Source organism: Papio anubis, chromosome 13 (genome assembly GCF_008728515.1).
Source record: "Papio anubis isolate 15944 chromosome 13, Panubis1.0, whole genome shotgun sequence".
NCBI lineage: Eukaryota > Metazoa > Chordata > Mammalia > Primates > Cercopithecidae > Papio > Papio anubis.
Genome location: NC_044988.1, coordinates 94,970,976 through 94,996,366, shown reverse-complemented (window position 1 = coordinate 94,996,366; position 25,391 = coordinate 94,970,976). Strand labels below are relative to the sequence as shown.

Below are 25,391 nucleotides of genomic sequence, written 5' to 3'. Positions count from 1 at the left end.
AGAGGAAATGGTTTTAAAAAGCAGCTGAGGATTTATGGGTGTTTGCTGATTAGCACAGGAGCTCTGGAGGGCAGAGTGGAACACACAGGCGGGAGGAGTGGCAGGTGTGTGTGTGAGGGAGTGAGAATATATTCAGCAGTGTGGGGATGGTAGTTAGGGCAATAATGGAGGACCAAAGGGCCCTTGAACCTGTGTGGTACTGAAGGAAACAGATGTACTGTGTAGTGGAACTAGCCCCCATAGTCTCTGAGAAGGCAAGCACTTGTTTCAGTGCTGCGGGCCTAAATCCTTCCTGGGAGAGTATGGCAGCTTCCCAGGCAGCTCATCTCATTGTCTCAAGGAGGGACGAGGCAGTTTCCAGTGAGGCACCTAGTGCTAAGGTCCGAGGACACACTGAGTTAGTAGCCTAGCCAGCCTCCTAACACCAAACACCAATTCTGCTCACCACGCTTATTTGTTCCTCTTAGTTGTAGTGCCCATTTACCTTCCTGCTGGCAGATCCCAATCCATTAGTTTATTAGAAAATGAAAATTTAAGGAAAAAAACATCCTTGAAACTCGACAGTGTTTCCACTTTGGGACCATTCCACGCTCACAGCAGGTCTGTATAGCAAGGATGAAAAATGGCTGTGCATAGGGTCTGTATAACTGTGGCAGTGTGCTTTGCTCTTACGTGTGTGCTCTGTCCACAGGGTCATGTAGGTACAACGGCAACCAAGAAGATCGATGTCTACCTCCCTCTGCACTCGAGCCAGGACAGACTGCTGCCAATGACCGTGGTGACAATGGCCAGCGCCAGGGTGCAGGACCTGATTGGGCTCATCTGCTGGCAGTACACAAGCGAAGGACGGGAGCCCAAGCTCAAGTAATCCATTCTCTTTTTGGCTGCTCTAGTTTCTCGCGGTCTCTTGGCCACCCAAGGTGTCTTCTAGGCTGGTCAGTCCTTCTAGGCATTGGCCTGGAACCACACACCTCTGCACTGATCCAGCTCTGGGTGCTCACCAGGTCTTGCGCCTGTGCATCTCAGAGAATCAGCTTGCAAAATAAACTTAGAAGTTTGTGAATTATAGACACGAGAACATGGATTTTTAGTAATTTCCAAACCCTTTTATGATCCCTGCTAATAAAGCAACCTGGAAGGGAATGGGAGGGGATTGATGTTTGTGGAACACCAACTATGCATTGGGCACTGGGCTGGGCACTTCATAGCTGGTATCTGGAATCTCGTTTGATCCTCCCAGCTCCCTGAGAGGCGAGGGTAATGATCCTCATTCTGCAGCGGTGGAAGCTCAGGTTCAGAGCTGTTACTGGCTGAAGGTTGCACAGTGAGAGATGGCAGAGTCAGGATTTGATTCCAGGTCTGTTTGATGCCAAGGTTTTGCATTATTTCCTTCTGCCTTCTATAGAACCTTTGGTCTGAATTTTAGTTTTCTTTATCAGTTAATGGCTCTAATTTTCTCTCAGTCACTAGGCTCTGTTCTTCATTAAATAATTATATTTAAAATGTAGTGCTTGAAAGTAGGCTCTCTATGCCTCTACATTATAATTTGAACTTTGAAGTGCTTTGCTACATTGCCTCTCCCCTACTTGAATTTCTTCTGACAGGCATTCTCTTCTAGTTTTACATGTTCTTTCCAGCAGTAGTATTTAGAACACAGCAAAATGTAGTAGATGCCTTCATTTTAAAATTTGACTCTCAGCTGGGCGCAGGGGCTCACACCTGTAATCCCAGCACTTTGGAAGGCCGAGGTGGGTGGATCACCTGAGGTTAGGAGTTTGAGACCAGCCTGGCCAACATGGTGAAACCCTTTCTCTACTGAAATACAAAAATTAGCCAGACATGGTGGCGACCGTGTGTAATCCCAGCCCTCCACGGGGAGCTGAGGCAAGGAGAATCGCTTGAGGGGAGTCACTCGCGAGGAGTTGCAGTGAGCAGATCAGCGCCACTGCACTCCAGCCTGGTGACAGAGACTCGTGTCAAAAAGAAAGGGAATGTTCTCTTCCTCTGCATTTTCAGAGTTAGCATGATCCAGTCCAGTAGTTAGTTGTTAACATTTTTCTTCAGGTATATTGAATTTCTTTAGGTAAATTAAATATGACACATAAAATCATTTTTTCAAATTCTTATTGACATCACCCTCCACTTTGCCTGAATGGGTTGTGGACACAAAGCTCTGGTGGCAGAGAAAGCCTTTCAGCAAGATGCCACCTAGGCTTAGAAAATGGTTCAGTCAGCACCACTCCTCAAGGGTGAGCTGTGAGGTCCTCCTTTTTCTGCATGAAGTGGGAACAAGGAAACAGGAAAAGGTGTCACAGAACTGATGACTTTATAGATGTTGTCTGATGTAATTTTTTTTTTTTTTTTTTTTTTGAGGCCGGTCTCAAGCTCTGTCGCCAGGCTGGAGTGCAGTGGGCGGGATCTCAGCTCACTGCAAGCTCCACCTCCTGGAGTTCGGCGCCATTCTGCCTCAGCCTCCCAAGTAGCTGGGACTACAGGCCGCCACCTACGCCCAGCTAGTTTTGTGTGACCTTTTAGTAGAGATGGGGTTTCACCGTGTGCTTTCAGAGATGGTCTCGACCTCTAAACCTAAATTAGTCCCGCCCGTCTCGGCCTCCCAAGTCTTAGGATTACAGGATTTTATTCTCGCGCCTAATACCCACTGAGACGGAATGCCGACCGCCCAGGCTGGAGTGCAGTGGCACGATCTTGGCCCAGCCTTGCCGCGGTCTGCCTCCCGGAGTTCATACATTCTCCTTCCTCAACCTCCAGTAGCTGGGACTATAGGCACCAGCCACCGCCCGGCTAATTTTTTGTATTTTTAGTAGAGAGGCGAGGGGGTTTCACCGTGTTAGCCAGGATGGTCTCTATCTCATGACCTCGTGATCTGCCTGCCTCGGCCTCCCAGAGTGCTGAGATTACCAGCGTGAGCCACCGCGCCCGGCCTTTGATGTGATTCTTAAAACAGGCACTGAAATCAAGAGAGGAGCTTGCCGAGGTTACACAGCTAGTAAGTAACAGAGATAGGAGATAGGAGTTGAACTGTGATGTACATTTTATAGATGAGGAAACTAAACTTAGAGAGGCTAAGTAGCTTTCTTAAATCACACAATAAGTGGTAGAATTAGTATTAAAACCAACAATCTCTGACTCCAGAGCTCCATATCTTCACTATCACATTATCCTCTCCGCCATGGAACTCTGATATAGGTGAAATGAAAGTGTTTATTGAGTTTGTACTTACTGCAGTCACTGTGCTAGTTCTGGAAATACAGAAGTGAAAGAGGCAGTTCCTGCCATCAGGGAGCTTTCTGTTTAAGGTAAATAGGTAATAACAACACAATATAATTACATGTAAAATCAGGTGCTTACAAGGAGATCTAACCCCACATTTTGGGTGAAAATGGCGTCGTGAAAATCTCCCTTGATTAAATGACATCTAAACTGAAACCTGAGGGAGCAGTAGGAAAAAGTCACGTAGACAGGTTGAGAGGAGGGCATTCCAACAGAGGGAAAAGCATGGTTATGACGCACCTTTAAGTTCGTGCTTTAAATTCTATATTCTGCTCCAAATACATAATTAGTAAATGAAATGCTATTAACATATTTGTACTTTAATAGCAAGATAAGCATCCTGGTGGACTAGAAATAGAACCAACTACAGAAACAGGCAGAGAGTGCTAGGAGTCCATTATTTTAGGATATTATTGTCCTGAGAGCATGCTGTGGATGAGTTTACCAGTGTATGAAATACTGATTTTTCTCAAGCTTCAGGGCAGCTAGTCAGGGCATGGGTGATGATCAGAGCCCTCAGCCAATCATTCCTGGTGAAGAAACAGTCTCATCCATCTAGCTGTGTACTGTGCAAATGTTGTTATTTTCTCCATATGTCATGGTGTCAAAAAGAGTGGGAAATACTACGTGAGGGTATGGGACCAAAGGAACTGCATCCCTGGATGGGGACCAGAGGAAATGACAGAAATTAGAAGCTGGGGTGAGACTGTCATACCTATGAAAAGAAGCTGAACAAGGTTGCTTGGGTCTGTGTTTCTGGGGTGCCGGGGAATAGAGAGAGCAGTGCAACCAGGACCTGACTGTGGCATGGCTGGGTTTATGTTACCCTCGTATTACAGGAACCTTGAGCTGTCAGTGTAAGACCTGATTCTGGTCTGGAGGCCTCTGTTTGGATGAGGGTAGAGGGTGGTGGCAATATGTGTAAAAGCACTGACAGTGAGTAGAGAGAGAGAGCAAGCAAGGGTTCTCATTCCAGAAGAGCTCAGCAAATTAAAATTCCAAAGCACACAAGGATAGCTAGTACCAAGAAACACAGACAATCAGGAGATTAATTTGGGAACAGAATATAGTAAAGCAATCTGAAAATTAATTTCAAATAAATATGTTTAAGATCACCAAACAGATGAAGGAAGGAATAACATTCATGGTTAACTTCTAGGAAATTATGAAACAAAAGCAGGCAAATTTGAATTTAGAAAAGAACCAATTAAAAGTACAGTACTGGAAATATAAAATACAATTATTAATACAATTGTATTAAATTAAAACATTACTTAGGGCAGGCACTGAAATCAAGAGAGGAACTTGCCCAGGGTTACACAGCTAGTTGTGTACACAGCTAATTGTGTTAATAATTGTATTAATACAATACAATTGGGATAAACTCTAGACTGGTCACAGTTCAAGAGAGAATGAGTTGAAAGACAGTTGATACTGAGGAATTCAACCTAGGAAATAGTACAAAGAGATAAAGAGGTACAAAGAATGAAAGATAAGAGAGATGGAGGAAAGATTCAAAGGCTCCCACGTGTGAAGTGGAGAAGGAAGGGAATAGCAGAGAAGCAGTATTTGAAGAGATAATGCCAAAGAATTTCACAGAACTGATGACAGATATGAGTGGGTTTGATGTTAAAAACACATGTTAATTAAATGGCAGAAGAAGAGACTTTTTTTTTTTTTAACGGTCCTGGACCAATTGAACTTCTATAAGCTGAAAAAAACCAAACCTAAATCACATATCTTGTATTAATTAAAAATCACAACTTAAATGTAAAATGTAGGAAAAAAACAGGAGAAAACCTAGAGCAAGTTAGATTTCATTAAAATTAAAAATAGTTACTCTGCAAAAGTCCCTGTTAAGAGGATGAAAGGACAAGCTACACACTGGAAGGAAATATTTGTAAACCACGTATCTGGCTAAAGACATATGTAGAATATGTAAAGAACTGAAAACAGTGAAAAGTTTAGACGGTTGATCAGAAAGTGGGCAAAGGCGTAAACAGGCCTATCACTGAAGAGGATATACATGCAGATGGCAGATGAGCACGTGAAAAGATGCTCAGCAACATTCGCCATCAGGAAAATGCAAATGAAAACCACACGCTATTAGAACGGCTGAAATAAAAAATAGTGATGACACCAATTGCTGGCAAGGATGTAGAGAAACTGTATCATTTCTGTTGATAATGTAAAATGGTATAGTAATTCTCGAAAATACTTCGGCAGTTTCTTATAAAGCTAAACATTAATTTACCGTACAACCCAGCAATTGCCCTCTTAGGCATTTATTCCAGAGCAGTGAAAACTTATATTCACATAAAAACCTGTATACAAATGTTTATATCAGCCTTATTTGTACTTAAAACTGGAAACAACCTAAATGTCCTTCAGCAGGTAAATGGTTAAACATTGTGGTATATCCATACCAAGTAATACTACTATCAAGAGAAAAGGAACAAACCGTTTTCATGCATGCAGTGACTTGGGTGGGTTCACGTAGTGCAAAAAGCCAATCTCTAAAAATTTCATATCACCCGATTCCATTTATGTAACATCCTCAAAATGACAAAAGTATAGAGATGGAGAACAATTGAGTGGTTGCCAGAGGACAGGCACAGTGTTAGGTAGGTAGTCCACCTATAAACGGGTGGTGAAAAAGAGCTGTCATGATGGAACAGTTTTGTATCCTGGTGATGATTATACAAATATATACATGTAATCCAGTGTGTGGAACTACAGGACACACACACAAGTACATGTAAAAACTGGCGAAAAGTGAGTAATGTCTATAGTCTTTTTTTTAATGTATATATACTGTAAGTTCTAGGGTACATGTGCACACCATGCAGGTTTGTTACATATGTGTACATGTGCCATGTTGGTTTGCTGCACCCATTAACTCGTCATTTACAATAGGTATTTCACTTAATGCCATCCCTCCTCCTCACCCTATGCCACGACAGGCCCCAGTGTGTGATGTTCCCTGCCCTGTGTCCAAGTGTCCTCGTTGTTCAATTCCCACCTATGAGTGAGAACATGCAGTGTTTAGATTTCTGTCCTTGTGATAGTTTCCTCGGAATGATGGTTTCCAGCTTTATCCATATCCCTACAAAGGACATGAACTCATCCTTTTTTATGGCTGCATAGTATTCCATGGTGTATATGTGCCACATTTTCTTAATCCAATCTATCATTGATGGACATTTGGGTTGATTCCAAGTCTTTGCTATTGTGAATAGTGCCACAGTAAACATACGTGTGCATGTGTCTTTATAGTAGCATGATTTATAATCCTTTGGGTATATACCCAGTAATGGGATTGCTGGGTCAAATGGTATTTCTAGTTCTAGATCCTTGAGGAATTGCCACACTGTCTTCCACAATGGTTGAATTAGTTTACACTCCCACCAGTAGTGTAAAAGCGTTCCTATTTCTCCACATCCTCTCCAGCACCTGTTGTTTCCTGAGTAATGTCTATAGACTTAACAGTATTGCACCAGTGTCAATTTCCCTGGTGTTGATACTGGACTACAATTATGTCACCACTGGGGAAATCTGAGTGAAAGATTCAGGGGACTCTATGCACCATTTTCCCAACTTCCTGTGAGACTATAATCATTTCAAAAATAAAAATTTAAAAAACAGACCGGGCATGGTGGCTCATGCCTGTAATCCCAGCACTTTAGGAGGCTGAGGTGGGAGGATCACTTAAGGTCAGGAGTTCAAGACCAGCTTGGCCAACGTAGTGAAACCCTGTCTCTGCTAAAAATACAAAAATTAGCTGCATATGGTGGCACATGCCTGTAGTCCAAACTACCCAGGAGGCTGAGGCAGGAGAATTGCTTGAACCCAAGAGGTGAAGGTTGCAGTGAGCTGAGGTCATGCCACTGCACTCCAACCTGGGCAACAGAGTGAGACTCCGTCTCAAGAAAACAAAACAAGCAAAGAACAACAACAACAAAATCAAACAGTCCTTTTTTTTTTTTAAGCACTTTCCATGTGCCAAACAGCAGAAATAAATGCTCATTCATACCTGGATACATTGTAGTGAAACTGGAGAGTATCAAGGGTATAGAGGAAGTGCAGGTTGTAAAGGTTACCGGAGAGATGACAAATATTCCTGACAAAGGAACCACAGCAGGACTAACAACAGATTCTGTATCAGCCACAGAAGATGCTAGAAGTCATTGGTATGCCTTCAGAGTGCTGAGGAAAAATAATTATAACCCCATTTTATGATGATTTTTCAAGGCATTTATTGACGAAGACCATGCGATTTTACCACACATGTTCTTTCATTTAAAGTAGCTGGTTCTTAAACTTTTTGGTCATGTGACCACTTTATACTCTTAAAAATTATTGAGGACCCCAAAGATCTTTTGTTTATATGAGTAATACCTGTCAATATTTATCATAGTAGAAATTAATTCTGAGAAAAGTTTAAAATATTTTTTAATTTAAAATAGGCCAGGCACGGTGACTCACGCCTATAATGCTAGCACTTCGGGAGGCCCAGGAGAGCAAATCACTTGAGGTCAGGAGTTCAAGACCAGCCTGGCCAACCTGGTGAAACCCCGTCTCTATTAAAAATACAAAAATTAGCTGGGTGTGGTGGTGCCTGTAATCCCAGCTACTTGGGAGGCTGAGGTGAGAGAATCACTTGAACCCAGGAGGCGCAGGTTGTAGTGAGCTGAGATCGCACCATTGTACTCCAGCTTGGGCGACAGAGCGAGACTCTGTCTCCTAAAGATAAAATAAGTTAATAAATATGTTGCATGTTCACAAATATTTTTATTTTAAAAACTATATTTTCCAAAATGAAAAAAAATTTCATGAGAAAACTGGCATTATTTTATATTTTTATAAATTTTTTTACTGTTTGTCTCACTAGAAGGTAGCTGCTCTGTATTTAATGCATTGCATCATGCTGCTTTGGCTAAGTGTATAGGAAGAAGTTGTGGCCTCAGAGTTGTAATGTGGAGTCTGAGACTCCTATCGGTGAACTTTTTATATTTATTCTGTTCCATTAAAATCTGTTGGTCGAGTTAACACTTTGAATGAATCTTTTACCCATGCATAATTTTGTAACATCATATATTAATCATTTGGAAAATCATTGAGTTATGCAGATCTTTCAGAATGTCACATTTGATTATGCAGTATCAAAAATTCACATTTGGCCGGGTGTGGTGGCTCATGCCTGTAATCCCAGCACTTTGGGAGGCCGAGGTGAGTGGATCACGAGGTCAGGAGTTTGAGACCAACCTGACTGACATGGTGAAACCCTATCTCTACTAAAAATCCAAAAATTAGCCGGGCTTGGTGGCGCTTGCCTGTAATCCCAGCTACTCAGGAGGCTGAGGCTGGAGAATCACTTGAACCCGGGAGGTGGAGGTCGCAGTGAGCTGAGATCACGCCACTCCACTCCAGCCTAGGTGACAGAGCAAGACTTTGTCTCAAAAAAAAAAAAAAAAATTACATTTATTGATATTACCGCCAATCTTATCAAGAAAATCTGAGCATTGGGAAGCTGTGAAGCTTACAGTGGTGGACATATGAAAATTCTTAATTTTACTTACAGGCTCAAATTTTATAGTTGATAGTAAACATAGTCCATTGTTTTCCTTGAAGTGACTGACTCACTTCTATGATTTTCAAAAAATGGTAATCAGATACCCAAACCTGATTAACCGTAACTTATCAATTGTTCTTTTAGGTTAAAATGTTATTTCCTGGAGAAAGTGGTTAGTCCAGCTTGCACACATGCTTTTTCTCTCAAGACAGTGGTCACACTTAATGATGCAGAAGTACCTTAAGTGTGTGGTTCCATTTCTTGTACAGAATGTTAAAAGGTGTATAAGGGCTGAAATTGAATAAAAGTAATCATTTTTGCTGCTGCTTGAAGAACATTAGGTGGAATTGGACTTTTATGGTATTACTTTTTTGCTATTCATCTCAGTGAAGAATTCAGTGACTACCAGTGCAGTTTGGTGCCATTGCCTTGACTTGTAAGGTGCCAGTAATTTTGCCCACAATTGCTTCTGCACTGTCAGTGTAAATGTCAGCCCAGTGAAAAAGGCAAACAATGTTTTAGTGGTATTATGAAAATATTTTTTGCCTTAGGGACCTCTAGAGGTCCACATACCATGCTCTGATAACCGCTGGTTTAAAGAACCGCTTCAGGAGTCCTTCAGCAAGAAAGAAGCTGGACACTGAGGACAGGAATTTGTTGCAAGAAATAGTGGTGGACAAAGAAATTCATAAAATATGTTGGTAAACCTGGTTAACTACTAACTATAAAGTAAAACTTCGATAGTAATTTGTGTGTATGTTTTAAAATGTGATCTGAACTTTTAGACAACTGTATTATGGAAGATGGGAGGGAAAAGTTCAGTGGGCAACTAAAGCATCCTGAGCTTGTGTTCAGATTAAGAGAATAGAATGACTTTATAACTTTAGATATATGAATATATAAGTGAAACTTAGGAGAATGTTAGCCATTTTATTAAACATTTAAGAGTAACTACTAAAGAAGAAAAAATCCTATAGCTTTCTAAATAGTAAAGGGAAAAATAGGGAATAAAAGTGTATCAATTCAACAGAAGGTAAGGAAGAAGAATAAAAAGCAGAGAAAAGAGGCAAGAAACAACACAAAGTAAGATGTAGATTTGTCCAAATACATAATTAATTGCAATAAATACAAACTACTCACCTGTTAGAAGATAATTTATGAAATTTAACAATTTTTTAGTGTTGTACTGCTCACCATATACCTAAAATAAAATGACACAGAGTTACCCCTCCCCTCCCTCCCTAGTTCCTTCCCAGTCCAAAAGCTGTCAGGTGACTATTCTGTCTTGTCCTTTCCCATTGGCCAGAGCCTCCAATTTCACTTGGCCAAGGGAGATGGAGATTGAGGGGAGCGTTTGGAAGTAACTCAAATAGTAGAATTTAAGGCAAAAGCATACCAATACAGATATTTTGGTAAAGTATGTAATGAAATAAGGAATAATCCACTAAGATAATAGGTCTGACTGTGAACACATCTATAACAGTCTCAGAATATTAAGGGAATTATAAAGAGGCATTGAATAATGTATAATTAAAACAGGACATTTCAGTACCTTCCTGTCAGACACTGATGAACAAAGCAAACCCAAAATTGCTAAGGATAAGGAAGATTCAAACAATGTAATTAACAATTTCTTTACATGTAGAATTCTAAACACAAAATAGAGATGATCTCTTGTACTAATTTGTAAACCTCTGAAGTTCAGAGATGACATCTCATTTATACTCCACGTTGACATTTTTAAATAGTTGTTCCATATTTCGAATTACACAGTTACATCAAATTTAAGCTGTGGTCTTTAGAAATTTTTTACAATTCTTGGTGACATTGGATTTCTCAGGTTTGTTTGGTGTAATACAGTCTATAAAGTGAATCCCTGGGATCTCCTCCTGTCAGGCAGTGTAATGTGAGGTATTTTCTTTCTAGCCTGTTTGTACTTAGTGTTGGAATAGATCCTTATTTGGTCTTTTCCAGTGGGTTGGCCCTGTGAAAGAGCTTTTCATTCACAGAGGGGGAATTGCTGGATGCACGTGAAGAGTGGCCCACCAATTTCAGCCTGGTTGTCAAGAAAACCATTTAAGAATATTGTTCTCGGGCTGGGCACATTCGTTCATGCCTGTAATCCCAACACTTTGGGAGGCCAAGGCAGGTGGATCACCTGAGGTCAGAAGTTCAAGACCATCCTGGTCAACATGGTGAAACTCCGTCTCTACGAAATATACAAAAATTAGCCAGGGGTGGTGGCGGGCACCTGTAATCCCAGCTACTTGGGAGGCCAAGGCAGGAGAATCACTTGAACCTGGGAGGTGGAGGTTGCAGTGAGCCAAGAGCACACCATTGCACTCCAGCCTGGGCAACAAGAGCAAAACTTTGTCTCAGAAAAAAAAAAAGAATATTGTTCTCCTGTTGCTGTGCCTTGTAAACTGTCTATAGTAGTAGACTTTGGCCCCAGTGAAGGAATGGAGAATTTGGCAGGAATTCTTGGCCTCCTTTACTCTTAGGTCTGTTAACTCTTGAGCAAGATTGGAATATGGTATTTAGGCATATTTCCTGCTTGTTTTGATGCACTGATTTTGGGGAAAACATTTGGAAGAAACTAACTGAAATAATTTCAATCTCTAAATGGTCAAATTTTAAAATTTAGACTTTGTTATTCTTGTTTATTGAATTTTGATCAGAAAATGTGGACTATAAAATTTTTCCCTAAGAGATTTATGTATATTTGGATGCTTACTATACTATAATTTTTTGGTAACTATTCCATGGTTTCTGGAAATAATTATTCTCTATAGGTTATAGACCTCAATATATACTTATTAAGTCAATATCATTAATTACTTATTTCTATTATCTTAGGGTTTTTGATTATTTGGTCTATGGATGATTAAGAGAAATACATTAAAGTTGCCATTTTCTTGTGTGTTCATGTTAACTTTTCCTAATATTCCAACAGTTTACACTTTATATATTTCAGTTCACATAAAGATTGATGTGTTTTATATCTTTATTATCAGTTCTACTTCAGTATAAACTGGTCTTATTTGTTCTGTTTATGATTGTGTCTTGCCTGTTTGCTTCATTTCAGCAATCTGAGCTTTTTTTTTTTCCTGCTCTTCTTTGCTCTTTCTTCAGTCTTTTACTTTTGCTTCTGTTTTAGATATGTTAATAATTTTGTGAGGTTTTTATTTTTTGACTCATGTAAGTGATTTTCATTTTATAAAGACTATCTTTTTTTAATGCTTTGGTTTTTAAAAAATTTTTAATAGACTATTTTTTTAGAGCAGTTTTAGGTTTACAGAAAATTTGCACAGAAAATACAGTGAGTTCCCATATATATCCTTCCAATCCCTCATTTTACTCCTGTTACTAATATCTTACATTAGTGTGGTACATTTGTTAAAGTTGATGAACCAATATTATTACTGTTAACAAAAGTCAGTAGTTGTACATTAGGGTTCACTCTTGTGCAGCTCTAATGGTTGTATCACACAGAATAGCTTCACTGCCCTAAAAATGTCCTGTGCTCCATCTATTTACCCCTACCCACCACTGCTGGCAACCACTGGCTTTTTTTCTGTCTCTATAGTATTGCGTTTTACAGAATGCCATCTAGTTGGAATCATACCATATGTAGCCTTTTCAGACTAGCTTTTTTCACTTAGCAATATGCATTTAAGGTTCCTTTGTGTGGTAACACTTATTTCTCACTATTGTTAAGTAATATTCGACTGCATGGATTTACCACAGTTCATTTATTCATTCATCTATTGAAAGATATCTTGGTTGCTTCTAATTTTTGGGAATTATGAATAAAGACGCTATAAGTATTCATGTGCAGATTTTTATGTGGATGTAAGTTTTCAGCTCATTTGGGCAAATACGTAGGAGTGTGATTGCCAAATTGTATGGTAAGCCTATGATGTAAGACGCTGCCAAACTTTCTTCCAAAGTGGTCATACCATTTGGCATTCCCACCAGTGAGGAATGAGAGTTGTTGCTCCAATCCTCACCAGCATTTGATTTTTATCGGTATTTTCAATTTTAGCTGTTTTAATAGCTGTGTAGTGGTATGTTGTTGTTTTAATTTGTAATTCCCTAATGACATCATGTTGAGCATCTTCATATGCTTATTTGTTACCTGTTTGTGTTCTTTAGTGAGCTGTTCAGATCTTTTGCCCATTTTTAATGGCCGCCTGTTAGACAGTCCAGTATATAACAAGACAAGGTATAGTCATGCATTGGAGATAACTCTGGATTAGCATCATTCTGATATGACCTCAGCTATCTAGACTGCTTAGGGAAAGTTGGTGGGTTTTGTAGCTATTTGAGGGTTTATCTCATTAAGCATCAAATTTTATTCATTTATTTTAAGACTAGGTCTCACTCTGTTGCTCCGGTTGGAGTGCAGTTGTGCAATCATAGTTCACTGCAGCCTTGAACTCCTGGGCTTAAGTGATCCTCCCACCTCTGCCTCCAAAGTAGCTAGAACTACAGGTGCATGTCACCACACTTGGCTAATATTTAACATTTTTTGTAGTGGCACAAATTTTTTGCAAGCACTTTGCTGCCTGGGGTGGTCTTGAATTCCTGGCTTAAAGCAATCATCCTGCCTCAGCCTCCCAAAGTACTAGAATCATAGGCATGAGCCACCATGCCTGGCCAAACTTCATTTTAGTTATTCTTCATAGGAGCTCTCTAAATTGTGTTAACATCTTTTTGTACCTTCTTAATCAGAATAACATAGTGGCTGAAAGTGTGAGATTCACAGCCACAGGCTGGGTTTTAATTCTGGTGTTAATGCTTACTAGCAGGGTGATTTTCAATGAATTACTTAAGCCCCATGTAGTATGATTTTCTCATGTATAAAATGAGGGTGGAAACTATCTAACAGGGTAGTGATGAAAATAAAATTAGAAAATATATATATATATTCAGCAATTGCTGAATAAATGTTCATTTCTGCTCCTGCTAACTACTGTAACTGCAGCCAGCTACTACTACAACCAATACTAGTAAGTAGTTCAGCAGTAGTAGTGTAATTTAGTCCTTTTTTGATGACTCAGGTAATTTTACTATGCTATGATATTCCGACGCCCTGTGGACTTAGGACAGTATTTAGCAGTGTTTGACCTGACATTATATATTTCCAGACAACTTTGTTATTTGAACTCTTGAGTATGTTCTTTATAGTCCCCTTTTTTACTGTCTGCATGCCCACTTGTGTCTTCTCCCATTTCTGCGTTGCTGCTTCTGCTTTATATTTCTTAGAGTCATCGTGAGAACTACTCACCTAAACAGTGTAGCTGAAGTGGCCCTTCCTATTCTGACTCCCAGCTGTGCTCCCATGTATCTTAAGGCATCATATTCTTTTACTGGCAGCTTTTTAACATCAGTACCATAAGTGCTTTTGCTATTTCTGTAGTCAGAAATACTTTTCTCATTCTTCTCCTCTTGACATTCTGCTTAATCTCAGAAGCTTAAGTCCTTCGTTCCTTCATTTAATAAATGTTTTTAGAGTTTCAGACCCTAAGTATTCAGGATAAAATGGAGAACAAGAGAAATGTGATCACTGCACTAAAAAATGAACAGTTTGTTGGGGAAGAAGAAATTATCAAGGGTAAAAGCACTTTGTAACTGGCTCATTTCACTTATCATTTCTATTCATTCATGCATTCAACAAATATTTATTGAGTGTTTGCTATATACCAGGCATTTTGCTGGGTATGCAGTGGTGAGTAGAGCCAGGCATGCTCTCACTTTCATGAATTCCACAGTCTATTGAAGGAAGTGGGCAAATAACTAAAATAATTAATTCAAATAGTTTAAATAATGTTTGCTTTAAAACTGAATTAAGTGCTCTGAAGGGAAGGAACACTGTTTATGAGAGCCTTGCCTGGAAGTCACAGATAAATTCCCCGAGAAAGTGATACAGGAGGCACTGGGTCAGGGGAGGGTCCCAGCAGATGGAGCAGTGTGGCAGCCACCTTATTGATGGAGGAAGCATGTTGTGGTCAGGGAACAAAAGAAGGCCAGTGTGGCTGGAGCACAAAAAATGGGGAGAACAGAGTGGAATTGTTACAGGACAGAGGTCTTGATCCAGACCCCAAGAGGGTTTTTGGATCTCATGCAAGAAGGAATTCAGGGTGAGCCTGCAGTTCAAAATAATGAAAGCAAGTTTGTTAAGAAAGTAAAGAAATAAAAGAATGGCTATTCCATAGCCAATCCCTCGGGGCTGCTGGTTGCCCGTTTTTATGGTTATTTCTTGCTGATATGCTAAACAAGGGGTGGATTATTCATGCCTTCCCTTTTTAGACCATCAATATAGGGTAACTTTCTGATCTTGCCATGGCATTTGCAAACTGTCGTGGCACTGGTGGGAGTGTAGCAGTGAGGATGACCAGAGGTCACTTGTTGCCATTTTGGTTTGCGTGGGTTTTGGCTGGCTCCTTTACTGCAACCTGTTTTGTCAGCAAGGTCATTATGACCTTTATTTTGTGCTGACCTCCTATCTCATCCTGTGACACAGAATGCCTTAACTGTCTGGGAATGCAGCCTGATAGGTTTCAGCCTCATTTTACCCAGCTCCTATTTAAGATGTTGTTGCTCTGGTTCACACACCTCTGACGTTTCCCCCTGCCCTTTTATAAGAGAACCTTTAATCCTAAGGGTTGCAGAGGGACGAAGATCCATCTTCTGTAACTTCTTCAGGCTGAATAGCGATGATTATATTCCTGCCTAACTATGAGGGTTTCTTGCATTCAGAGTAGAGAGGAGCTCAGTCAGAACGCATCAGTATAGTAAGGTACATTCATAACTCTTGAGTTTTGACAAAAGGTGATATCTGGAAGATTAGTAAGTGTTTAATTTAAGAAAACATTCAGTAAGCTTGTCCTGTATTCCTGTACAAAGAGTATAACAGCAATATATTCCACAAGAGTAAAGCAAAATAAGTAAAGTTATTCCAAGTAAACTAAATTAGAAGGCTTTACATGAACTGGGCAACTGTTGGAACTAAGCTGATATGGGATTGTTAGCTGATTGTAATGTGCCAAGAATTAGAATACTGATTCAGATTTTTACATTACCCATCACTCTTGTTTCTTCCGAGCAGCAGTCAGAGATCACTGGTTGGTTCACAGGAGCAGGGTTAGCCTAAATTGCAGAAACAAACTTAAAAACAACTAATGAGACTAGAATTTAATAGCAAGTATACCATAGTTCTTGAAACATAATATTTCATTCTCCAGTTTTTCATTTTTACTAAAGACAAATCATAGTAAGACTGATTTACTTCATTACACTTGGCCTGATTATTTGTATAAAGTGCAGCGAGAATAATTATTTTTCACATAGGTTCTTGTAAAATGGACTTTGATGAAACCCTGTTCCACAGAAAGAATCTTAGTTAAGACTTCTTAAAGCCAAGCTCAGCCATGGTTTTGTACCCTCAAATACCTATTAGTTGAGTAAATTCCTCTCTTCTTGGGGTCCCAAGATAACTTGGGGCTCCTGGACCTGTTAGAAAGTGACATTCTTTACTTATCACAGGTCAGAAACCTTGTACACACCATTCCAGTTAAAGCCTTGGTAAAATAACCGGTGTCTTCAATTGTGTTCTGTTATAAAAGAAAACAGATTCTTATTGCACTTTATGCAAATAACTATATTGTCATAAATTAAGAATGCTTACAAATAGTTTCCAAATTTTGGAGAAATCAACAGAGAAACAAATATGCTCCAAATTTTGTTTATAAGAGTATACTTTACTTAATTGCTAAAAGCTGTAAATAGCTCAGATGAAAAGTTTCCTTGACTCTGAAAAACAAAAGATCAGCAGCATCTTTTTTTTTTTTGAGATAGAGTCTCGCTCCCGTCGAGCAGGCTGGAGTGCAGTGGCGTGATCTCGGCTCACTGCAACCTCCGCCTCCCAAGTTCAAGAAATTCTCCTTCCTCAGCCTCCTGAATAGCTGGGATTACAGGCGTGCACCACCACACCTGGATAATTTTTGTATTTTTTAGTAAAGATGGGATTTCAGCATGTGTTTGCCGGGCTGGTCTCAAACTCCTGACCTCAGGTGATCCACCTGCCTCGGCCTCCCAGAGTGCTAGGATTACAGGCATGAGCCACTGCACCTGGCAGGATCAGCAGCATTTAAGCAAAGTTAAAAAGATTACTTTAGTTTTCTATTGGTCCAGTTAATTCAGTTAACTCCTGTTCTATTTGATATGCATGAACATTCCAGCTCTTCATAAGAGTTTTAAAAGTTGTTTCCTCTATTCTAATGTTACAATTTCCAAAGTTATTAGAAACCTGCATTTAAGAACACCTGCTAGAGTTCTATAGTTAATTATAAACCACCTTCTAAAGAGGATTAAAACAAGACAACAATGGTCTGTAGATGATAAAAAGTTTTAGGACAGCCACTATTAAAGCCACAATTGATAAAGAAATTTGGTTACTTCTGTGGCACACAAAATTTTACCTAACAATTATAATTATTAATTACATACACTAAGTTATATTAGAATTATAGGAGTTTCCCATAATTTGGAACATATACCAATAACACATTTATGCACATATAGTCCAAAGAAAGCAAAACACCATTTTACATTTGATAATGTATGATTTTTATACCAAATAAGCCAGATTTCACCTTTATATTAATGTACTATTAATATGAAACCCAATTTTTAATAAAATCTTTTAGACATATTTACTGAATTTTGATGTTTAACCATAAGTTAAGATTCTTATAAACATTTATAACCCTTTACATTTTTTTGTGTGAAAGAGCAGATGAGTGCTCTAAGAAAAACCTGTTGTGCTTTTATTCTAAAATTTAATTCATGGAAAAACTGAATATTACCCCTTTAACTTTAGCCAATATGTTCACACACAGAATCTCTTACAATTACTTTTTATAAACCTTTCACAACTTGTTTAAACCTTTAGATTTTTTTTTCTTACTTAAAACAATCTTTTAATACTTTAGGCAGAAAAAAAATTCACATTCCCGTGATTTCTTATAATCTTTCACCAAAAACAAGTTTTTCTTTCTTTACACATTGCATGTAAAATTGTTTTAGTAGTTTCAATTGCATGTTATAATGTTAGCTCTTAGCAACTTTTATTTTTGGTGAAAACCTTGGTAAGTTTGAGATTTTAATTCTGCACTAGGTGTGGAGCCTGCCTAGGACACACCAGGCAGAAGTGCATATAAGGTCTGACTCTCCAGCATAGCTACGGGCGTGGCTAACTCCACATGTCCCCAGGCCTTACCTAGCTGTAAACCAGGCAAGTTGTACAGTAAGAGTCCTAGTGGCATTTTATGAAGTATTTAGGAGACCTAACTACCTTCGAATTGTACAACATTTCTTGCATAAATTCCCTTTCACAAATTGTTTCACGACTTACCCAGACCATTTGAGACTCTTGGACTTTCTGACTTGCCCTAAACTTCCCTCCTTTTAAACAACCGGTCATTTCACTTGAGGACAAGAACTTACCATACAAGATCCTTTCTTATATCAAATGTCTTTCTTCCTAATCTTCTTTGTATAGCTAGGGGGCATGGCTAATTCCACATGTCCCCAGGCCTTATCTAGAATTTAATGGCTTTAAGGTAGGTAAATTAAAAAGTTTTTAAAAGTTAAAAGCAGTTTATGACCTTAAAGCATTTAGCCAACTTAATATCTGACCTGCATAATTTAGACTACAAACATTTTTATCAGTCATTTTTAATGCTATTTTTATTTCCCAAAGATTACTTAAGTTACATGAACTAAAAGGCATTACAATTTTTATTTTGCTTTTAAAATATTTGATTTAAGTGCTATTTTTGTTTAAGCCAATTAGAGCTCTTTCATATAAACATTACATACAACACATATGTAGCTACATGGAAAGACAGAAGAAGATTATACAGTAGTTTTAAGATTTTTCATTTGCCAGTTAAGTTTCTTAATTGGATTTCTGGCTTTAGGGTGGAGCTCTTGGAAGAACAGGGCCAGGAAAAGGGTCTCTGGTGCCTCCTGTTTTTCCCAAGGAGTCCAGGCTGTTAGAGCTTGAATATCCGCTTTTAATTAAACTGATTTTAACTGTAGCACTCTCTAATAATGTCCTTTTAGAATTTCTTATGCCAAGCTGCTGATATTTCTGGCTTTTGAATTTTACCAAAGGTAACCTCCCAAGTATTTAGAGAAAGGAAAATTTAAGATAGTCTGTGGAGGAGAAGAGAATAGACAAGGTCACGCAGATATTAAACCAGAAACAACTTGCTTCCTAGGTGGGAAATTGAACCTGGACCGCCACTGTGAAAGTGCAAAAACCTTAGCTACTGAACTATAGCACAGGGTAGTCTCCATTTACTTTCCCAGAAGGAGTCTAGAGTAGTTCATTTTGAGCTTGCAAAGGCTTTTAACTATTTAATATGATTTTTAGAGCTAACTATGACATGAACCCTAAAATTCCTGTTCCCTGGAGGGTGGAGACCAGGAGAAAGTACTGCCACATGGTTAAAAGGTGAAGCTCCCAAGGGCGTAAAACAAGGTGGAGACGTCATCCAGTTTTTTTGCTTTAGGGACTCGTATTCAAGTTGTTACTGACCAGCTTGCTGGGTTGTCTTGAAAAGTGGGCTTACAGGTGTTCTAAGCCCGTGTTTTACCCTGAAGTACCCCTCGACACAGAAAGACTAATTCATAGCACAAAATATACCAGCTTAAGACTAGCCTTAGAACTCTTTTTCGCATTAATCAAAGCTTTACAGAGGAGATAAACACTGATTTTTTTTTTTTTTTAAACCATTCATTCAACTGTTTGCACAGAGAGGGAGAAACCAGAAATCTGACTGGAAAGAAATTCTTACCCTTTTGTCAGCATGCCAGGCCTCTGGATTCCCTTTCCCTGAGCGGCACCAGTGATCCAGCTTGCAGCACCATCACTCTGGGGGCCAAGCTGCATCATAAAGGAAAATTATTTTTTTTCATTCTGGCCAGAGCAAAATACATGTGATAAAACATAGACATTAGCCACTCTGCTTAGCACCCAATATCAAACTGGCAAGGCTTAAATTTGCCCTCAGATGGGCCCCATCATCTTTAATCCAACCTCTGACTTAGAGTTTCAACACGTGGTGGCTGGGCAGGGTAGTTGCCCTGAGTAACAGAAAAGAAAGGAAAGGAAAAGTACAGAAGGAAAGTATTGCCTGTGGCAGGGTGGGAAGGTGAAGAGCTTAGGAAGGCCAGATAGAAGACCCACTCATTGCAGCCGACAATGAAAAGTTCAGGTGGCCGCTTGTTGGTTGCAAAGGGACCTTTTCCAGCAGTCCCATCAGCTCTCAAGTTTTGCCTTTTAGGGAGGAAAAAGCTCATTATATCCCACGATCCTGTACATGCCTAACCCTGTCATCCACAGTCATCAGCAAAGAGTGCAAGGCAGATTAATCCAAAGAGAACAACAGGTAACAAACCTGTTCTTATCCAAGGACTTTACCGAAAGGGGCCTTTAACCCTCCTAAGTTGGGCCTCTAACCCAAAGTCAGTCAGGCGTCCTTGCCTCTTATTAAGAGGGGACTCTAACCCACTCTGTCTTAGAAGAGACTCTAACTCCCCTAAGTTGGGCCTCTACCCCAGTCTCATTCTTTACCAATATCATTCTTTACCCATCACTTACCCAAAGTCGTCCAATCGGTGCTCCAGTCTATTTCCTTTGCATCGGAGGGTCTCCTCAGTATTGTCCCTTTTGTGGTTCGTGAGAAAGATGTTACCAGACCCCACCACTTACCCAAAGTTAGCCTTTGTTGGGTCAGGGGTTTCTGCAGTATAGTCGCTTTTGTCATTGCCAGAAAGATGTTACAGGACAAGGGTCCCAATCCAGACCCCAAGAGAGGGTTCTTGGATCTCACACAAGAAAGAATTCAGGGCGAGTCCACAGTGCAAAATGAAAACAAGTTTATTAAGAAAGAAAAGGAATAAAAGAATGGCTACTCCATAGACAGAGCAGTCCCGAGGGCTGCTGGTTGCCTATGTTTATGATTATTTCTTGGTGATATGCTAAACAACAGTGGATTATTCATGCCTCCCCTTTTTAGACCATATAGGGTAACTTTCTGATGTTGTCATGGCATTTGTAAATTGTCATGGCGCTGGTGGGAATGTAGCAGTGAGGACAACCAGAGGTCACTCTTGTTGCCATTTTGGTTTTGGTGGGTTTTAGCTGACTCCATTACTGCAGGCTTTTATCAGCAATGCCTTTATGACCTGTATTTTGTGCTGACCTCCTGTCTCATCTGAATGCCTTAACCGTCTGGGAATGCAGCTCAGTAGGTTTCAGCCTCATTTTACCCAGCTCAATTTAAGATGGAGTTGCTCTGACTCACACGCCTCTGACAGAATGAGACCGAGAGGTAGGCAGGGGTCACAGTGGGGACTGAGAGAAGTGGACAGATTCTGGGAGTATTTGAGAAATGGAATTCACAAGGACTTGGGCTGAACTTGATATGGAGAGTGTGGCAGAGGAGAGTTTTCATACTCGCACACCTTGATACACTGTGGTGCCCTTCACTGAAATAGCTAGCATTGGAACAGCAGGTTTCACTGGGATTTGCTGTGTGACTAGGAGGGATAGGGGCAGCATGAGTTTGGTTTTCTGCCTGTTAGTTTGAGATGGCTTTGCTAGATCCAAACGAAGTGTTCAAGTAGACACTTATATTTTCTCGTCTGGAGTTTAGAGGGGAGAGATATGAGCTGGAAATGTGAATTTAGGAGTCATGTACGTAGATATTAATTAAAACTTGTAGCATGGATGAATAAAAAGAGAGACAGGCCTAAGACTGGATGGACATTGAAGAACTATGTGGATGGCAGGGTTGAAATGGGATATCCTACAGAAACAGGTTTCTCAGTGTGAGTGGAGTTCAGTTTTGGGTATAATGAAGGCGGAGATTACTTGAGAGACATCCAAGTGAATGAAGAAGTCTTTTTTCTTTTTCTTTTTCAAGACAGTGTCTCACTCTGTTGCCCACGCTGCTGCAGGGGTGCAGTCACAGCTCACGGCAGCCTCATCCTCCCAGGCTCAAGCTATCCTCGCACCTCACCTCCTGACTAGCTGGGACTACAAGCATGTGCCACTACACACAGCTAATTTTTGTATTTTTTACAGAGATGGAGTTTCACCATGTTGCCCAGGCTAGTCTCAAACTCCTGGGCTCAAGCAATCTGCCTGCCTTGACCTCTCAAAGTGCTAGAATTATAGGTGTGAGTCACCACACCCGGCAAGAAGTCTTATAAGTAGTAGTAGCATAGTTTTGAGTCTGGACTGTGTCTATTTTATGGGCTTGTATTCCCCAGTCCATACACAATGCTTAACACATAGCAAATACTCAATAATTTGTGGAATGGGTGAGAGGACATAGGAACATTTAAAGATCTGGACTGAAATTCTCTACCCTTGCCCTGCCGAGGAGGCCCTTCTTCAGGTGTCTGCTAAAACAAGCTTCTGACTGTATATAGAATTTTATTCAGTAAAAATCACCAAGTTAGATTTCTCAACCTGCTGATTTATTTTATTTAAGTGACAGATGTGGAATTATTGCATACATTTTGTTCGGTGACCTACACAGAAAAAAAACCCATTACAACAATTCCCAATTGCTAGTCACCACACTACTAGGTAATGGGTTGGTAGATACACACTGGAGGGCCTACTGTGTGTCACACCACATGCTAAAGCACTTCAAGTGTATGATTTTATTCCTTACAACATCTCTGTAAGTTATAGATAATAACCTTTTTTTGCAGGAGAGAAACCAAGGATCCGGAAGTTATCTAACTTCCTGAGGTTTTTTTGGACCTCCCTTTCCTGAGGGTTTTGGGAAAAAGGAAATCTTGATCATGTTAAAAGCCTTTTCTCTGATTTCAGAGAGATCAGCTTCTGAGCTGCAATCCTCATGACCCTTTTTCCCTTGCTAATGCCCAATACACTATTAACATTGATTGTCTCATCAAAATAAACACCAAAGCCCAAGTAATGAGAGTTCTGGACATTTAAAAATCATGTGCTCTTTTATTTTTCGTGTAAAAAAACACAATGAGCATTCATCTATCTGGTCATCATACTTAAGTGTGTTTTACATTTTCCGAGGATGAGTGAATTTTTATGAGTATGTAAATTGAACATGCCAGATCACATTTGGGAGAAATCTGGGATGATTCCTGGAATGCTCCTGAATTTTCACATATGAATTAAATGCCATCTATATATGGGCTGTAGGCTTCTGTTACTTTGTGAAAGCTATACTGGCCTTTGAACATAAAATGAATATTGGTTAAACAATTCAATGAAATACATTTTTTAATGGAAAATTTTAACCTCATTTGATGAAACATGAATAAGTGAAAGTTGTACTCATTAAAGATTTAGAGATATGATTTATATATCATATGTATTCTGCCCTGTACGCCCCCCACCCCCACCTCTTTTTTGGCAGCAGGCTCTATTTTGCATCCGTTCATTGTTCAAACTTCCAGTTCTCTTGGAGACTTCATGGTCCCGTGAAAGGGACTGTTCTTTTTATGCCAACCCAACTCTAAAATTAAGTCTCTTCCTGTGGATCCAATTATCCTGTACTCGTTCATTGTTCTTTTGATCATTCCTCTTTCTCTGGTGGTGACTCAGAAACAGGACTTTTAGGTCTGTCTGCCTCATGCTATCTACCATGCTACTGTGAGATAGTTAATTCAGCTTCTGCATAATCAGAAGCTTAAGAGCAGTAGAAGAAATCTTAGCAAAATGAGAATCTTTCTTCATGCAGGCACTGTACAATAAATTCAATCATTCAATCCTTACAAGACCCTTATGCAGTAGATATGGTTACTTCCTTCATAATTCCAAAACTCGGTAGAGAAAATGACCACTTAGGAACAAGGGGACGTGAGTGAGGCTGACAATGCTCAGGGTCTCCAGGACAAGTGATTCTCTGTGTGGCAGGCTAAGAGATTTCCCTGCATTCTTCATACTGCTTCAGATTTCTAAATTGTGCACAATAAAAATGTGCTACCCCTATCAAAAATAAATCTTTTATAAAGAAAGGAAAATAAAAGTTATCTGTACTCAGGATATTTGCAAAGTATAGAAAATTAGAAGGAAAAGAGTGCTAGTGACTTAAATATATGTATAACCTTAACCCATTTGGTACACTTATTTCTAGTCTTTTCATGTGTGACAATTGAGAATTTTTACATAGTATCATCATTTCTCACTGTTTTTTCTCCATAAAAAGTGAGATGCCAGTATTCGTATCTTGATGGACTATAAAAATTCCCCTTTCATCCTCACCTCTTCCTGAGCTGCCTTCTCCTCTAGTCTTGAATTACAATCTTTGACACATGTGCATTGCCTAGAAAGCCCTATTTGGTTAACAGATATCACTGTGAAAAGCAAGAACACAAAAAGAAAAGCTTATTACTTCCCCTCTTCTCGTTAACACATACCTCATTAATAATACCCTTTGCTGGTTGGGCGTGGTGGCCCATGCCTATAATCCCAGCACTTTGGGAGGCCAAGGCGGGTGGATCACGAGGTCAGGAGTTCGAGACCAGCCTGGCCAACATGGCGAAACACTGTCTCTACTAACAATACAAAAATTAGCCTGGTGTGGTGGCAGGCACCTATAATCCCAGTCACTCGGGAGGCTGAGGCAGGAGAATCGCTTGAACCCGGGAGGCAGAGGTTTCAATGAGCAGAGATCGTGCTATTTTCATTGCACTGTAGCCTGGGTGACAAGAGCAAGACTCCGTCTCAAAAATAATAATGATACCCTTTGCTTTTTTCATAGAGTGATTCAGTCTACAAGTTCATATCTTCATTCATTCAACAAATGTTTGTTAAGTACCTTCTAAATGCCAGTCACTTTACTCTTTAGTAAGTATGGAGAGATAATAGAAGAATCCTTGCTCTTTAGAATACAGATGCAGAAATAGGAAAAAGCAATATGACTAGTGATACACAGAAATATTGACCAAATTTTGTGAGACCACAAAGGAGAATTGCTTGAATTTCGGAGATCCAAGCGAGTCTCCTAAAGAAGTCAAGGAAAGCTGTTTTTCAGATAAGAAAATGGAGCTCAAAGAGATTTCGTCTAAGAATTTGAGTTAGCATTAAAACCAGATGTGTCTGCAAAATCCCTGTTCTTTCCACCAAACTATGTCATAGGAAGTGCCCCTGTTTTCATTGTGTTGTAAACTCTTGAGATGTCTGTATCAGGGGATTTCCTGAGGCAGGGACCAGAGCTGCCACCTTTCTTTTTCTCTCCCCGTTTCAAAGTCCACCAGTTTTTTATTTGATTAAAGAATAATGGACAAGAAGTAGGGAGACCAGAGTTTTCGAGACCAGCTTTGCCTCTGTTTAATTGGGTGATCATAAGCATGTTATCCCTCTTTTCTCTGCCTCCATTTCCCATCTGTAAAAGTAAGGAGGTTCAACTAAATCTTTTTTTTTTTATAAGTAATATGTCATGGTTTCCTCCTT

The 25,391-nt window shown here is 39.7% G+C and overlaps 1 protein-coding gene across 1 annotated transcript in view; it reads left to right on the top strand.

Moving 5' to 3' along the window:
• The window catches only part of MAPKAP1 (MAPK associated protein 1), a 266,192-nt gene that overhangs the window by 116,489 nt on the left and 124,312 nt on the right, over window positions 1-25,391 (top strand). The window contains 1 exon segment of the mRNA XM_021927651.2: window positions 692-864. Within this exon segment, the coding sequence (XP_021783343.1) occupies window positions 692-864 (173 nt within the window).